This window comes from Anser anser, assembly GCF_964211835.1.
Source record: "Anser anser genome assembly, chromosome: 1".
In the NCBI taxonomy this organism is placed as follows: Eukaryota; Metazoa; Chordata; class Aves; order Anseriformes; family Anatidae; genus Anser; species Anser anser.
This window is the reverse complement of record NC_139720.1, coordinates 6,320,758-6,338,911: the sequence shown is the minus strand read 5'-3', so window position 1 is coordinate 6,338,911 and position 18,154 is coordinate 6,320,758. Positions and strand designations below refer to the sequence as shown.

General features: G+C 38.9%; 1 protein-coding gene across 17 annotated transcripts in view; it reads right to left on the bottom strand.

Moving 5' to 3' along the window:
* Positions 1–18,154, bottom strand: part of CELF2 (CUGBP Elav-like family member 2) — a 568,240-nt gene that overhangs the window by 30,933 nt on the left and 519,153 nt on the right. For all 17 annotated transcript variants that reach the window (XM_083819746.1, XM_083819754.1, XM_083819752.1 and 14 more), the window contains one exon: positions 12,438–12,572. In XM_083819746.1, the coding sequence (XP_083675872.1) occupies positions 12,438–12,572 (135 nt within the window). The remainder of the gene's footprint in view (positions 1–12,437; positions 12,573–18,154) is intronic.

Below are 18,154 nucleotides of genomic sequence, written 5' to 3'. Positions count from 1 at the left end.
GGTCATCAGGAAGACTGAGCTGTGTTGTTCACAGTAGTGTGTGGTAGGAGGATGAGAGGTAAATTGAGACAAGAGAGGTTCAGTCTGGATATAGGGAAAACCCTTTCTCTCTGAAGTTGGTCAAGCATTGGAATAGATTACTCACGTTGCCCAGTCTGTGTCCTTGGAGGTTTTTAAGACCTGCCTGAATCAAGCTCTGAGCAGCCTGGTCTGACTTCACACTGACCCTGTTTTGAGTAGGGGGCTGGACTACAGATACCCTGAAGGACCTTCCAACCTCCATTATCTACAAAAAGTAGAACGGTGTAGCAGAAAAGCACAAAAAGTCAGGTAACACTGAGGCAGAATGAAAGAAAGCTGAAGAATGGATATGGGTTGGTAGAAAACTGAACAAGAGATCTGGCTTCTGTTTACAGCTCTGTTTACAGGAATAGAGGATGACTCTGAATATGCCACTTACCTCTCATCTGTGCTTATGATTCTAGTCTGCCCCAAGTATTTTGTGAGTAAACTGTCCAGGGCTTGATCTACATTTAACTAAAGGAAGACCTGACCTTGCACGATTCCTTTGGATTTTAGATTCCTGTTAGTTTCCTTTAGATTTGGCAATGTGCAACAGAAAATAAAACTGTAGCAGAACAGAAAGAAAGGATTTTAAAGAATTATGAAAAGAGAATACATACAGTAAGAGAAGAAAATCAAAATTACGTTAATACTTCTAACATCTCCCCAGTCAGTGATGTAGACGAAAGTAATGGTAAGAGTTGGGGACAAATGGAAAAGAAATACTAATTCTAAGGAAAAAATCTTTAATTTTAGCAAGTTGAATTTAAATTTTTTTTTGTTTACTACCCAAAATCTCTTGGGTAAACAGAATATTCTTTGTCCCTTTGTTAGTACAAGAGGGATAATAAAGCTAAGAGACAACACTGGCTGGATTTAAGGATAATCAGATTAAGGCTGTTTTCTGTTTCCTTTCTAAGCTTTAGTTGCAAAAACCAATGATGTTTGCAATGATGTCTTGCAAACTGCATCTAAACAATATGAACACCTGCTGGACCAAGTAAAGGACTAAGGATATTGGCCAAAGTTTGGTTGTGTTGTCTTTGCAAAGCTTCCAACTTTGTTCTGATCTATAACATCTTATTTTGGTTGTAGTACTCTCTTAAACAGAGAAAAATGGCACTCGGCTGTAGGAGTTTCTTGTGTAGCAGTGAATCTGGATCACCAGACTGGTGTAGACTGGTGTTCTGCAGGATTCTGGCCTGACCTGGTCTTGTTTAAGATGTTTAACGTCAGTCACCTAAGGTGCATTAACCGTAACTGGTTGGTTTAAGGAGATGGAGGCTATAAACTTCACTCCTACACATGAATTAACTATCTCCTATGGAAAAGAGAAGCAATTCATGCATAGGGATGATGGAGCTTATGAAATGAGCATCATAGACACGGGTATGGGGGAGAAGCAGGCAAGTCAATCACACCGCCCATGTGACATTGCTCTCAGGAATTTGCAGTTGTGTTTCTGTCTGAAATGAGCACACTCTACAGGCTCTGACTGCATAAGGAACATTTTAAAGGGGAAGAATAATTAACTGATGACAGAGGCATCATCATTATTAGATAATCACAACCCAGGGGCATTAACAAACGTTGAGTGTCTCTAATCCCATGGGGTCTAATTATTCTGTGATAATAACCACACCTCCAAGTTTTAATTTATTCTTATGGAGAATCGGGGGGAGGGAGGTAGAGGAAAGGGGGGCATTTTAATATTTTTGCTGAAAGAAGATGCGGTTGGCCTTTCAAAAGGGCTCATCAGTATTCTAATTTAACTAGTGCCTGTGATTGGCATTAAATTGTCTGCCCTTTACGGTGATCTCGAGCCAATCTGAGCATTCACCCTCATACAAACCGATGGTCTGCCAGTTGCTAACATAGCCCCAGCACCAGTTCTGCTTCTCGGGGCTATTTTTGGCAAAGGAGAGGTGCATTTTCCTGCTCCGGGGAGGTTAATTCTCTATCAGGTTCTCTGACAAACACAATGGCCACAGTGTGGAAAGACGAGTAAAAACTTGATCATTTTCTGGTATCTGGGAAGTGCTGTCTGACATGTCAAAAAGGAAGATTCTAGTAAGTTTAAGCGCTCTGCCTGTGCTTGGAAAGAATAAAATAAAAGTGACAGATGCTCTCCAGGGAAAGAGAACCAAAAAAGCAAGAGAGCAAGAAAGAGTCGAGGGAAATGAGAATGACATTATGGAGAGACATATACTAATATCACAGTCTTCCCTGAATAAGTCAATGTCCCTCTATTTCTGCATTACTCACAGGTGAACGATCCCTATGAAAGATTACCCATGTCTTCTCAGGGTGCAGGAAAAGAGAAACACTACTGAGGAATGGAAGAAGGGAGGAGAGCAGCCTCTCAATGTCTGATTGCATCTGTGTCATGCACATGCACATGCAATTGAGACTAAGCAAGAAAGAGGGGGATAAGGAGAGAAAAAGAAGAATCTTTCCCCATGGTGATCCTTTTGGCTGAAGGTGGCTTTCTGAAAACTGCTTTATGTTTCACAGCGTCCTGTGAGTGCATGCTCACACACAAGAAACAAACAAACAAACATAACCAACCCAAAACACAGAGAGGTGAACCAAGTCATTCAAATTCTTTGTAAAGACTTTGCTAAGGTTGCCAAGAACTGGAGACTTAATTTAGACTCCTAAATACACACTCTTCAGGAGTGCATGGGTCACTGAAGGCTAAGGAAGCTCTCTGAGCTTGGGACAAGTGAAAATCAGGGTCACTTACGTTAAGCACTATGTCATTTATGCTAACACTTAGCTTCACATTTCTGATTGTCCTTACATTACAGTGTTTACACTAAGCAACTTCCACAGCTCCCCAGAGGAGGAGGAGAACACAGAGCAAACAAAAGCACTAAAGGTATGGTAGACAAAGCTATCGGCTGGCTACTTTTGTTGTCTTCTATTTTTCTGCTACACAAGTTCTCTACAAACCTGTCTATCCAAAAAAAGCCCATTATTTTAGGAAACAAGGGATTACTTATTGGACATACCTGCGTGAATCTATGCTGTTGTGTTTAAGAGTATATTTTCCTTTGAAAATATGAAGATGGAAAGAGAGACTAAAAAGCAAGTTAATATTTTGGGCCAGTTCCACACTGAAGCTTCTGTTTTGTTGAAATGCATTATTTGGTGAAGACTATCCACCTCCTGTGTAAACTGAAAGTCATACATCTCATTTCAGTGCTGTGCCTGAAACACATTGTGCATTCTTGACAGCAGACCACAATGATAAATCTCTTTTGGTTGGGAAATACATTAAAGAGCAAGGGGAAGACAACAGGGCACAGTGGACTGGCTTGGGTTAAACTTCATAGCTGCCTGTTAGATATTTACAACTCTAACTGTAACTAAATGATATCAAACCAAACTGAAATCTCACAATACGAAGAAAACGAAGACTAATTACTGTGCATTTACGACTTTGTTTTACTCAGTGGGGCCAAGGGCCATGGCCTGTTTTCATTGAAGTACCACTGACTTCACATCAAAACCAGAATGTTGTCATTTCTGTGGGGAACATCCAGCTGTGCTCTCAAGCTTGTTCCTGCTATCTCGCACTTTTTGGAGTAAGCTATTGTCCAGGTGCTCACACCCCAGTGCTGCAGTGACCTCCGTGCAGAGCCACTTCAGCGTACAACCAGTTCTCAATCCCTTTCCAAAGAATTTCTGATCTGGAATTAATGACGCTCCACCTGAGGCCAGGGTCTCCTGCCTGCAGTACAGGTTCTGTGACACTGCTCCCAACAGGTCTGTGACAACTTTGACATACTTTCACCACTATGTAATAACAAACAACAACCAGTAGCATCTCTCCATAAAAAAGAGTTAGTGTCAGGAGAGCCCAGGCCTATAGTTCGAGGTAAGCCATGCTTTTGTTGTAAGAATAATCAAATCACACACACACAGGCAAGTTTCCATCCTAGTATGTGGGAGATGATACCCTGATTCATCTTCATTTTCACCTCTCTGATACATCTGTCTAAAGATCAGGTAGACAGTCCTTTGGAGGTGTTTGTCTTTCCAATGCTACAGGATGTGCCTAAAAGATTTGTTTAGTTCAGATACTTAGGAGTTCTATCCATGCTATCTTAGAATAGACATGAGATAAACTGATATATTGATATTTTGAAAAGTTCAGAATACACAGACAAAGGAGTTACAAGTCCAGAAAATGCATGGATAATAATTTCCATGGAGGAAGGGATTTTTAGCGGGGTGTGCAAGCACAACCTCATTGTAATACCATGACCCGGTGGGTAGTCATTCACCTTTGTAAACAATGGCACTTGAGGACTACCTGGTCTCATGCAAAAGTACTTTCCCAGCTCCTTTGCAGACCATTCATAAAGTCATATGCAGTTCAATGTGGCACTGGTTATTTTAATTCATATTGCATATTTTTGCTCTGTGAACAGCAAAGACCATCAGTAAAGCAGTCAAGGGTTTCATTTATTTGGTTTTAAACTCATGCAGTTGTTGGAGATACTTGTGTTTGGCCAATACATAAAATAAATCAATGGCTCCATATTCAGTAAACTAGAACTTTTCAGACAATGCTGCAACAACATTCACAAACTCAAATTCCCACTATATTCCATAATCTATCCTGCCTCAGGAAAGTAGACTATGAGTATCTATGGACACAAGCACAATTCCCTAGGGTTGCAGAAGCAGTGCTGGCAGTAGTAAATGTTAAATAGTTGAAAGCTCCTTCAAGTGCTTGAGTTTTGCTAAGATTTGGATTGTTTTCTAAATATTATGAGCTCCAGCATTTTCTTGGCTTGGATTTGCTGCCAGATATATAGCATATAAACTCACATATCTACCTGCGTAGCCAAGCTGATAGTATCATGTTTCTCTAGTAGAAAACAACTCTGAACGAGGTTGAAATACTACTTCCAACAAAAAGAGAAAAACAGCCTTCTTACAGATTGGGATTCTTGTGGACTAAAACAGAGATTAAGAGTCAGGTACAGACACACTTTCAAAATATAACGTGTTACAAAGTGTTATTTGTATACTGCAAGCAAAGTAAATCCTGAAATGTGCTAAGGCAATGGATTTAATACTTTAGGATGATGATAATGTACTAATGTTTAAAAAACAAACATGTCGCCTGTTGAATTAGATCCTACTAATCCATGGTTTAGTACTGTACAATGTTTCCTAAAAAATACAACAACAAAAAACAACCCAAAGAATTAACCAGCGCGATGCTTCACTGAAAAATATGCACAGATTTCTGTCCTTCAACCACGGTGATTATGCAATTCTAAGGAAACAGAAAGGTATTTTTCTGTGCCAAAAATTCATCAGATGTTAATGTTTATTCCAAAGAAGAGGCAAGGAGCTTTTCAAAAATGTGTCTTCCTGCAGTTGTCGGGCAGCCTCACACTTCTCCACTGACAGGTTCTGCCCACTCTAAACCCAGCTGTTCAGTAACCAACCTTCCCTAAGATCCTTTAGGCTGAATTAATATACCCCCGCTCAGAAAACTCCTTGATAGGAGAATATACATTGACCTGTTTTTTACGGGACAAATGTGCAAACGGGTAATTCTGGTGGTTAATCAGTGGGCTGCCTGCTGCCACCTGCATCCTTCAGGTTCGTTTTTCCACCTGATCAGGGAGAGACACTGCTGTTCCAGGGATGCTCCATGAGAATTCATCATCCCTCTCCTCTCCTTCCACTGCACTGGGGCTCTGGTAGATTTTTAGCCACAACTCCTCTTTAGGCATTTTAGACATTTTGAAACATTATTAAAAATACAAATATAGGTCAAATTCATGCCCAGTCCCCTAGTTTTGGCTCCAATAAGTACGCTTGGATGCCTACTTAAAGGTGACCTAATTGTAAGATGGGCTTAGCAGCAATGTATTTCTCCAAGAAGCAGCATCATCTCTGGGCACTAAGAGCAGTCACAATCAATTCATTTATTTAGAAGCCCAACTACGGACTCAGAAACTTAACACAAAGTGGGTAAGCCTGGCTGACACACAACAGTTCAGTAACATACTCTTTTCCGTCACAGACAGCAATCTTCCTGAACTATGAAGTTAAGTGTCAGGCACTGGGTGGTGGGCGTGCTAAGGCAAGATTTTCCTCCATGGCTTCCTTGCAAACACCTAGTTTGAAAAAACTGGTGTTGAGATCAGGGTTAAGACATTGATTGCTCTGTGCTCAGAGCACTAAGATAATGATGCTAATAATATAACGAGATTTAAGGGTAAAATTGAAAATCACACACTTGGGTTGTTTAAGCATCCATCTGTCTGAGGCATCTATTTAGTATGTACACTGTATATGTAAACCTTTATTTAAGATATGTGCTACATTTATCAACTTTTTTATCCTAAAAATAACTAACATTATGCTAGGGAAATTTCCTATGTACTGAAAAACAAATTAAGCTTATTTTAAATGATTTTATAATTACAGAACCTGCATTAATTCCACATGAAATGGTACAAAAATAATCAATTTGTACTACAGTATAAAAAGTGCCATTCTGCATTTTAAACTGATCTTTTCTAACATGAAACATCTAGTCCAATTCATTCTTTAGCAAACTGTCAGACCTTCCTACACACCTACTGGTAAGGTTATTTTTGGATCATCCTGGAAGCAAATCACAGCTATCTCAGTGGGTGTACTGGCCTCTAACAAAATGTCACGGTGGCAGACTTGCACTGCTGATTGGAGAAAAACGTATTGTACTGAAGTGAACAAAAAGAGAATCTTCTAAGAATGATTATTTGAACATTCTCCACTGCTTCTCAGCTGAACCATGTTGTATATTCTATAAAATCTCTAACATTTCAACAATTGTGTTCACAACATGAATACCTTCAACTAACAAAGACAATTTTTATGATGTATTAGGGGGTAGACAAAATAATGAACCACGGATGCTAACTGTAAGTTATAATTCTCTGCTTTTAGCAGGGTTCAGAAAGGATGAATTAATTCTTTCAGGACAGACACTAATGGTAATCAGTTTTTCTTTTTCTTTCTTTCTTTTCTTTCTTTCTTTCTTTCTTTCTTTCTTTCTTTCTTTCTTTCTTTCTTTCTTTCTTTCTTTCTTTCTTTCTTTCTTCCTTCCTTCCTTCCTTCCTTCCTTCCTTCCTTCCTTCCTTCCTTCCTTCCTTCCTTCCTTCCTTCCTTCCTTCCTTCCTTTCTTTCTTTCTTTCTTTCTTTCTTTCTCAGTTTATTCTATACTTCAGAGAGTTCCTTTTTATTTAGGGGGGCTGTTATACTCCAATGTCAGCATCTGTCTGAAAATGAGTATTTTTAGACTTTTGTGCTTAGGAGGACTTTTTTCAACATAAGAGTTAATGGGTAAATTCTGATATAATATGGCCAAAACTGGGCTTGATTTGAAGAGACTGTTAAAGAAAAAAGTCTTACTTTCTACACTGTACATATTTTTTGCACAAAGATTTCCTTTTAGGTTCACACAGCAGATAAACCTGAAAAGCTTTGTTACCGAAGCATGAATAGCTAGTTCAGCTGTGTGAATAAATAATAGTTTAGAGAATCAAATAATCATGAAAATGTCATGGAAAACCAAGGCTCCTAAGTCTGAAACTGAATTAGCTTCTGGTTTAGCAATTCTATCCCCCCACAGCTCAGAATTTACATTGAGTATGTTTATGCAGATAAATTTGGATGTATAATTAGATGTTTTGTCTCTTCATTTGCACATAGAAGAGCTTTCCTACTGGTTATTGAAAAAACATTTATGCATGAATTTTAAGAAGTAAAATTGAAACAAGCCCACAGAAGCAGTGGAATCTCCATTCTTGGAGATGTTCAGTCCTTGACTGAATGTAGAGTTCACCAACCTGCTCTAAGTGTTTCTGCCTTGAGCAGGAGCCCAAAGTAGAGACCTTGGGAAAAGACTCTTCCAGCCTGCATGATTTTGTGACTCTCATGTTATGGCATTAAACAAGAAAAAATCTATGCAGTGATGGAAAAGGACAAGATGACAAAGTAAGTTGGTATCTAAAACCCAACTTCCATATTCTTATTCCTTTTTAGAGTGCAAAAAGTTTTTCTGCTGTTGCTTAGTATCAGTTTGCAAAATGATCAGGAGCTTCATAGCTCTTGATATCAGGAAAGTATCAAGGCTGTACTACCCATGAAGACCAGAAAAAAATACTATCTGTGGGAAAATTAGGGTAATGGGTCAACTGAGGCAAAGGAAATGTCAGACTGTTAGAGACAGGTACCCTCATCCTGGGCTCATATGTCCGCCCTTCATGTCTACCTCTGGAGTAGCAGGCTCTCTGTGGGCTCTGTGCTAGTCCATGTGTTTGCAGGATGTGGAAAGGATGTTATCTGGAGGAGAGGACAAGGTTCCTGACACTCAGCTGAGATTTGTCCTGCCTAAATTATGAAATTTACAGTGCTAATATCTATACCTGAGGTAGTTCCTCCAAACTCCCTTCTGAGTTACTGGGAAATGCAAACTTCTGAGACCCAGCCAAGGCGGAGTTGAGACAAACTGGCTCAGACAACGTACATGGCCGCATGGAGTTGGGTAAAAACTACCCCAAGGCCAAACCCTTACATTATGAAGTACTATAGCTACATGCCTTTAAAACAGGAAAGTATTGTAAGTAAGTGAAACGAAAAGAAATTGAAGAATTAATTAACTAAATAGAGGTGATTAAAGTAAATAAAAGAAACAATTATCATATCAAAATAAAAGACAAGGAAGATGATTAAATGAGTCTTCAAAAGACCCGTGAGAAACTCATGAAAGACATAATATGCATTTTACCTGGTTTTTATTCTTTCATGATTTCATTTTCATTTTTATTCACTACCATCTGATAATTGCAAGAAACAGTTACTTTAACCATGGGCAATTTAAACCATTTTAATTTTTTTCCAGGGCCAAGAGACAAAAGAACCTATTTATTGCCTGAGGGGATTTTTACTAAAATGAAAGCTTAATCTTTCATGTTTTTTTAAGCAAAGGCTTTTAAAAAATCATTTCTAACAATGCTGTAGGGAGAGACTTCCATGGGTATGCAAAATTGAAATTATAAATTTACAATTATAAAAAAATTAATAGTTTGGGGGATTGCATTGTCTCTGTTCTTTCTGAATGAATAGCGTTTCAAGCTTAAGAGAAAGTATTTAGCACATGGAGGAGAATGAGTGTCCTTAGACTCTCTGGCGGTCAAAGCTCTTTAGTAAGTATACAGAACATATGAGAGAAAGATCATTGGCATTTAATTTGTTTGGAGATATGTGACTGTATGAACCTTGAAGAAGGAGTTTCATACAAATTGAACAGTTACTATTAGGTACTGAATATTTTTATTTTCCTTGTTGATATATTGCCATTAGAAGCCAGCAGCAAAACTTGACATTCTCAAATATCAGATACCATGTTGGTTTCTCACCTCTTGGCCTGTTTTTCTGTGTTGCCAACGCACCAAAGTTGGTCTCACATCCATCCTCACCTTAGTAGTTTGATGTATTGAAGGCTGCTAATCTTATCTATGTAAAATTAAGCTGCCAGATGAATTTGAACTGACATCACCACAAGTTGGGGCTCTTATGACAGATGTCTACAAAGGACAAATCAAGAGCTCTTGGCCAAAGACAGATATAGGAGAGATATTCAGAGGTGATACAGTTACATATGGGTAAAAACATGGACGTGATTTATGTGATGTGGCTGCCATAGTTTAAGGCATATTAGAAATACATGCTCATGCCTATCCCTTTTCAGTGCAGTATTTTGGCTTTAACAGAATCAAGAAAATTATTAAATTTAAGCATGTACCTTTGCACTCTCCTAAATTTGGGCAGCTTTCTCAACTGAGAAATATTAATTTAATACATTATCTGGAGAGACACAAACATTTCTTCCTGGGCTTAGTGAAGGCTTTGAAATCAGACAAAATAATTTACACTTATGAAACACAACAAACTGAAGTGTTCCATTAAAAGAAAACTAGACCAAAAAAATACCCACAAGGCTTCCAAACATCCACAGACTGAAAGGCAGATTTAAATGTTTTCTGCCAACATATTTCAAGTTCTAATGGAAATACTTTGAGCTACTATTGAAAGCTTTATTGAACTAAACTCAGTTTACATAGAACAGAGAAGAATCATTGAAGATATTATTCAGGTTTACAAAATATTTAATAGGGTGGAGAATGTGGAACAAGATAAGAAAGGTTAAACTGAAGGACATTTTAACAGGGATTGGTTTTAGGCTGGCTGTGCAACACAAACAGGTTAATGAACCTATTAGATACAGACTTTCTCTTGGGTATGCCAATCTATCTAATATTAAAAACCTTTGTGTACAGCTACTAACTCTCTATCAGACTTTCAAAAGCAATTGTCATTCTTAATACACTATTTCAGAGGCTAACCATCCATGATTTTTTGGAAAATACCGCATCTTCAATGTGTCAGCCAGAATCATTAATACCTTTGGAAAAACCTTGATATCTGTTCCAAGATGGCACCCTGAGCACTGCTATGTTATTGTTATCTCAAACAAGTATCTGCCCAGCCCAGCCAAAACACCTTCCTAAGCATGTGCTTCTGCAGACTTGGACATTGCCTGACACCACTCATCTTTCCAGGCACTCAGGGGACTGGAGACCAACACAGCCAGGCTGGGTAAGGAGATTGTGTTGGAGAGAGAGAGAGAAAAAAACGTGGACCTTAACTGTGAATTCAAGTCCTGTGCTAACACGGCATAGCAAAGAGCACTGCAGAAACATGCTGCTGCCTGAGGATCTTGTGCCCCTTTGCTGTAGATGATAGGAAAGTTCACTTCCAGACCCTCCGTGCTGCAGTGCAGTACATTTAGTTGTCCTGAGAAGTCTTGTCAGTGTAGCTCAAGAGATGCCGTGTATGCCTTGGGAGGACAGGCTACTCAGACATTTAACAGCTAAACTGCAGAGATATTACACAGCACACATGAAATGCAACATTTCCGCTTCTCTAAATGTGTGACATTTAGACAGGAGCAGCGCAGAAGCACTGACACTCAGACTACCCTTTTGCAATGTGTTAAGACCCAGCTCTGGGATGGAGAGAAGAGTTTGCTGATTTTTTTTAAAAAAAAAATAAATCATCCAAACAAAATCATTTTGACCCAACCTGCTCCTCAGAGCTGTTGTGGCTGATTATTTTTAGGTCGATATGAAGCTCACACCAGAAACAGGAAAATGCTGCACAAACTTACTATTTAGTCAAGCTGCCTTCCATTTAACCTCACCCCCAAACGAACAATAAAACTGTAATATAGCAGGAAGCATTGGCCAGCTTTAACACCCGGCAACACACTCAGTCCCAGTTCTATTGTGCAGTGAAGACTGTTTTCCTTACTGATGAGCTCAAACCGTCTGCCATGAATTACTTTTTCATGGGAAATAAATACACACTTAAACAAGATTAAACACAAATGTTCTTTAGTGGTGTCTAAAATAATACGAATGTTTTTTAGAACAGCAATAAACACACTTCATGATGCAAATAATTACACCCTGCAGCCTTTATGTAAAGATAAGTGGCCAGATTCTTGACTCAGCTTCTTCACTGTAAATCCAGAGTAACTACACTGAATCAACACCTCTCTCCATGGATTCTGGAGATACTGAAGTGGTACTGAGCCCTGGATCTGCCCTGTCTTAGTGGGAAGGGTTATGCATACATGGGAAGTGCATGGCTGAATGCCTATACAGTGGTAATGGAGGCACCACCATCTCTTAACCTGTCCCTCATTCCCCCATACAGTTTAGGGTAACGAAGTCAGATTCCGGACTTCTTGAACATCTGATATCACTCCTTCAGGACCAGAAGAAATCTCTACAGAAAGCTCTACAGCTACAGCAAAGAAAAGAGAAGGATAAAAGAGAGGACTGCACAAAAATTCATGTTGGGTGAAGGCAATATTTGCATGATGGGCTCAAAGATCAGTCTCTTAGGGATTAAGAAGTGCCATCTCATTTGATCTTCTGTTGGATGGGAAGGATTAGCACATGTTCTGAATTCTTTCTGAAAAGTTAAGATTAGCTTGAGTTTCCCATGCAATTGCAATTTTCATGTAGAGTTTTGCAAGATGGGTCTGTTAGGCTTTAATGACCCCTGAAATGAGCCTGGAACAGAGAATGTGGCCATGTTGGACATCTTGAACAATAAATTCTTTCCTTAAAAATAACAGCAATAAAAATGTATTCAGTTATTAAAAGGGTGTCCAAAATGTATATGATCACAGAACTTAGTCACAGCATGGAATCAGAGTTGTAACTATTTTCTTGCCATTTACTCTCATTTTTGTATTTTGAAAGCAAGCACGCTGCTCTTACCAGGACTTGTGAGGGCTCCCAGAGCACCAGTCGTTGTGGAGAGAGGATTTGCATTGGTGGTGGTAGCTGAGGTTTGGGCGGCGGCTGCTGCAGCTGCTAAAGTTGCCAAGTTCTGTAATTGTAAAGCGTTCATGCCTGCATGGAGAAACAATAGGGTTAATTAAAAGGTGCCATTCAAAAAAAAAAAAAGGAAGAAAAAAAGGCTGTTTTCAGTGGACTTGGAGCTTTGGGTGTAGCTTGCTAAGAGATTAACCACCTTTTAAAGTCCCCAAATAGCATCTCTCACCTTTCTGCCTTCGGAGTGGGAGAATATGGCAAGGGCACCAGCCTACAGTACAGGGAAATTAAATCTGGTTTGTGTCTCTTCTATAAGGCAAGTGTGGAATTAAAAGTCATTTAAACTCTGTGTGAAGCCCAGGGGCAATACTATTCCCTAGCACAACAGGGGGTATGAAGAAGAAAACTAACATTTGAAACACCTTCAAGATTGGGTCATATAATTGGGATGAATATAATTTGTTTCCTGTGTCTCCTCTCAAAGTATCTACGAAGACTACACTGTGCAGTAGCCAACAGTTGTGCTGATTTTTCTTTTGATGGTTCATTTCTAAAAACACATAGGAACTAAGAGCAGCGAATTAATATCAGACTGATGACAGAGCCATCACTGAAGGGGGGACATTTAGGCCATAAGCTCTGCCTTATGGTAACAAGTCCACTCAGTCATCTCTTACTTCATTATTTTAGAAGATGTGGGGGAGGTACACCCGCATTTCAGTAAGGACCTTCATGAAAAGCTTTCGTTTCAACAGCAAATGATTTAATTTAGATGGCAAGTAAAAAAGGACAAACAATAAATGCAATTTATGTGAAACAGAGAAAAAAAAAGATGAATAAGGAACAGCAAATGGCATTCATTTGACTTAAATCAGAGAGATGGAGGTCCCTTCAAAAGTACCTACCTTTTACCTTGGACTACACAAAGTACTTAGGCCCTTATTCTACACAGTACTGCTCCAGTACAAGACTAAAATGCAGACACAAGTTAGGGGCTAATGTTAACCAGACTGGATCCTGCTCAGGATCCTCTGAATAAGATGCAACTGTCCAAAATGGGCTTGGATGGCAGCAAGAGTTCATAATGTTGGTTTGGACCTGAGAGAGATCTCCACATGCTCTTTGAGCCCTCAGTAGAATTAAGTAAGTAGGCAAAAACCGTAAAACACTAAAACTGTTTCCTAATGTTCTTGTAGTCTAGATAATATAAGTATATACAAAAGGTTAGTTGGTAGGAAGAGCAATACCTTTTTTTAGACCAAGTGACAGAGCTGGGATGACTGCATGAGCTTTGGGAAACACTCAAAGAAGAGCTTGAGTGCCTGAAAACTTGTCCAATTTTTTGTTTTATTTTATTTTTTGAACATTAGCTTGTCTAACAAGAGATATTACTTCTTTCTGCATACTTTGTTTTTCATACCAGGGGAACCTAATAACAACTTGGAGAAGAAGGAAAAAAGAAAAAGAGGTCAAATATAATATCTTGTAAGCACGTTTGAGAAGAAAAAGAGATGAAATTGAGAGGTATTTTCTAGGAAATGAGAACTTCTGCAATAACAGAGACTGACAACACTTTCAAATGCATACATCTGAGACTCAGGTTGTGTACAACAAATGAGCTCCCCACAGAGCTGAATGTACAGGTATTCTCATTGTCCTGGCATTAGGAGCTCTGAGGTGAACCTTGATTTAAGAATCTATTTGTAAATAAAAGTCTGTATTTAAATACAGCTTGTTTCAACAGGAAGGTCCGGTTCAAGATGAGCATGCAGCATTGCTCTGGTTCTAACTTCTGTGCCTCAGTCAACTGCCTTGCATCGGCTCAGATGTCTGTACTTTAGAAAACATGGCACAACAACAACACTAGGAGTATGGTTTCAGTTCATTCAAGACTTGCCACTTTGCAGTCTACATAACACACTTTGAGGAATTATGTGAAAGAAATGCTCTTTCAGGTTTCTTTTAGAAGCTAATGACCATAATAATTTTTTATTTTTTATTTTTTTTTGCAAACACTACCAACCCAAAATATTTTACAAGGCACAATAAAGCTACCCTAGTCACAAGTCACTACTAATCTAGACAATTAGGTGTAACTGCTAAATAATATGATCACAGGAAATCACTGCTGTTTTATCACTGCAGTGTTAAATCACTGTTGATCGGTCTTCTAACCCAGCTCTTACAAAGTGTAAGTGCTTAAAATGTGAAGATAACTCTGCAATGGCAAAACGGTACACTAATTACATGGACATTTTATAAATACCAAAGAATTAGGCATTTGATACCCAAATGAATAGAATAAAACTGCTTTAAACATCTCAAATCTTGAACGAAGTCATCTTCAAAATCATAAGAAGTTGACTTTTTTAACCTTTGATTTTTACTGTGAGTCTAAATCTAATATAGGAGGTGTATTTGGAACAATGTATCAACAAACATTTGTTAATATATCTCTGAAGACAAAGATGGTGTGGAACTTAAGAGTTTTCAATTCACTTTTCAGTGAAAAGGTGTAATTCAGATATTTTGCAAGCATTTTTTTTTTAAATTGCTTAGCTGACTCACTCACATGTTGACTATGCAAGAAGCCTGGTGTGTAAAATTCTCCTTTTTCATAAAAAAACAAAAACAAACAAACAAACAAAAAAAACAAAAAAAAACCCTCTTTCTTTGATAGTAAAATTCTGCAGATTATTTCAAACTTCAGGAATAAACCTTTTAGGAATGAAGATAACTTAAAAGCTGTCTAGCTCTTTGCAAAAAAACCCACCACCACCACCACCACCGCCAGCAACAAAACGCAAGACAAAGTGGTCCTCAGAATGAGACATGGAATCCATTTTCATCCTGCATTGATATTTGGTCCTCATGGATCTTTTTCCTTCCTTTTTTATAAGAAGTATAAGTAATTCAGCAAAGTATATCCCGCAAACATTGCTGGTCTTCACAGAGGCCACCTTTCACGCCTTTCTGTAATGGACATTTGATAAAGTAGTGGGTTGCTCTTCACCATGGCAGCATGGTTTTCTATCACCCACTGGTAAGTGGTTCATCAGGAGGATCAGTCATAATCAGCTTATATTTATTCTATGGTGACGTTTCTACTTTGAACTTTTAAACAGCACGCAGGGCAAGATTAAATAATAGTGAACGAAACATACAGAATGGTACAGGAGGAGAGTGTAAAAGAGCTTCAGCCAAATGAAATCCCACATCCTTCTGGAAAATGCATAGACTTTTCTCCGAACCTCAGTTTAGAAGCAAATGGATTTTGAAGCAATTTAATACTGCTTTTTCTACTGCATTTGAAATGCATGGCTTTGTGCATGCATGCAAAGCTCCGTTAGGCTGTAGCAGCAGAGAGCCTACGAGCATACAGGGATGTGGAGCTGGACGGCAGCCCACGCACACCGTACGGTGCTCAGCACAAGTACAGCGGGCAAGACAAGGTCAGCAGGCAGAGGAACAAACAACCGCTCTCGTTGGGCTTGTGAGCTGCTATCATGCCTATATAGATGCAAAACTACCACCACCATTGCCTCATCCCACAAAAACACTTTTTCATAGAGCGACATTTCCTCTGGAAGCAAAAGAGGAATCTAACAACTTGAAGAAAGAGCTTCCACGCCAAAAAAAAGATTAACAAACAAGAGCTAGGCGGTGACGAAGTCGTCTCCCCACCCAGTCTGTTTGACTGGAGAGGTGACTAAAAGACACTGGCCCCAAACCAGCTCTGCAGATGTTATGGTGTGTCCGCTACAGAGCCTTTAGGAAAACAAAACAAAAACAAAAACAAACAAACAAAACAAACAAACAAAAAAGACCTGCCCGCTGTTGTCACACACGCATCAGAGAAGGACACCAAAGAACCCTGCTGTACCCAAAAGTGGCCGTCAGCCTGGGCTCAGAGCACATGCCCGTCATCCAGCGTGCTCTAGAGCTGACTGTGTTAGCCACTTTATCCTTAATATGCATCCTCTCCAGGATCCTCTGTTTGCTGAAACTTATAAAAAGTAAGTTCTGCCATCACTGCTTCACATTCCCTAGGTATTTTTTCATCTCTGCTTCCTCTTCGTTGGCTTTTCCCACCAACTTGTCAAGTGCATCAACATCCCGCTTGCTAGGACAAACTTGGAGGAGAGAAACCAAACGCTCTCAAGTCCCAGACCCAAAAAGCACTCTGCTTCAAATGAGGAGTTTGGATCAATTGCACTTCAGCCAAGGTATAGTTCTGTGGGACTAATCTGCTCTCTCATTCTCTTCTCTTTCACACACTGTCTTCACACATTTCCCATCCTACGGCTTTTTCAAAACAGTCCCAAATCCCGCAACAGAGCTGGACCAAAAATGAGTAGATTGTTTTTATTTGAAAGTGCTGCTCACTCAGCACATACACCTCTCTCTGAAGAAATGCAAATTGCTTAATGCTGAAGAACAGCCTCATAGGCAGTGCTGCACATGAAAAATGAAAATCCCCCTGTAGGGAAAAAAAAACTTCTGGGTAAGGAATAACTCTTGATCTTCATGATAGAGATGATGTTGGGAATTAAAGCAAAATGATTAAAAAAAAAAACAGAATCACAATACAGTTTGATTCCATTTTTAATAACACGTATTTACCAATGTGCTATCAGCTTGGCAAATATTCAAGATTGCAACAAAATTCAACTTTCATTTTGTTATTTGGCAGATTAAAAAAAACAATTAAATTATGTACAAAACAGATGCACAGTATGCCTTGCTTGAAACTTAAGATTTAAAAAAAATTATTTATAAGGATAGGGGCATGAAAATTTAATTTAATGTTCACCTTAGGTAATTTTGTGTCTTATTGTTCAGAGCAATTACCATAAATCTACATATCAATAAGCAAGAACAGATGTCAGTTGTTACAAGTGCTTGCCAATCAGGCCTGTTAAAAAGTGACAGATGGATGGTGATAGAACATTCTCATAAGGCCTATTAGCACATTCGCAGGAAATTTTTGTAGTGCTGCACAGTCACAGATGCAGTTCTGTGAAAACACGGGGAAATTTGAGAGCACAAGATTTACATTTTACAACTTCTTGTGCTGCCTCCGATGCAAACTTTCATACAATGAAGCAATTTGCCTCATTTCAGTCACCGCAGTTTTTCTCCTGTGATAACTGTAAATTTGGAATTACTGGGTATTTGTAGAAGAGGTGACAGAATCACAAACCAGTCCTGAAGACTTCTTTGGTCTCATCAGATCTGGGTTTCCAAAACCACAAAAAAATTGTATAAGGAAATAGTCAAATTTGCTCTCTGAAAAAATGCCTAATATAGGAAAGCACCGATCACATTTTAGAGACAAGATATGCACCGAGAATTTCAAAATCAGTGGTAATTATCACAGACAAATCTGAATAGCTCAGAAGCAGTTTTCAATGGCTTGAAGTCTGCGGTTGCCTACCTTTTCTTTGGAAATTTTATCTGTCCCAATTGTTAAGATTCTGAATTAAATCCTGACTGCAGCTTAAAAAAATTCTCACAGAAAGTAAAATTCATCATCTCTGGGCCAAAAAGTAACCAGTTGCTAACACTGATATCAGCCATTCTGGATGCTTAATGGGGATAAATTCTTCTTGGACTGTGTCTGAAAGTGGGATGTTACCCCAGCAATATTCAGAGAATTA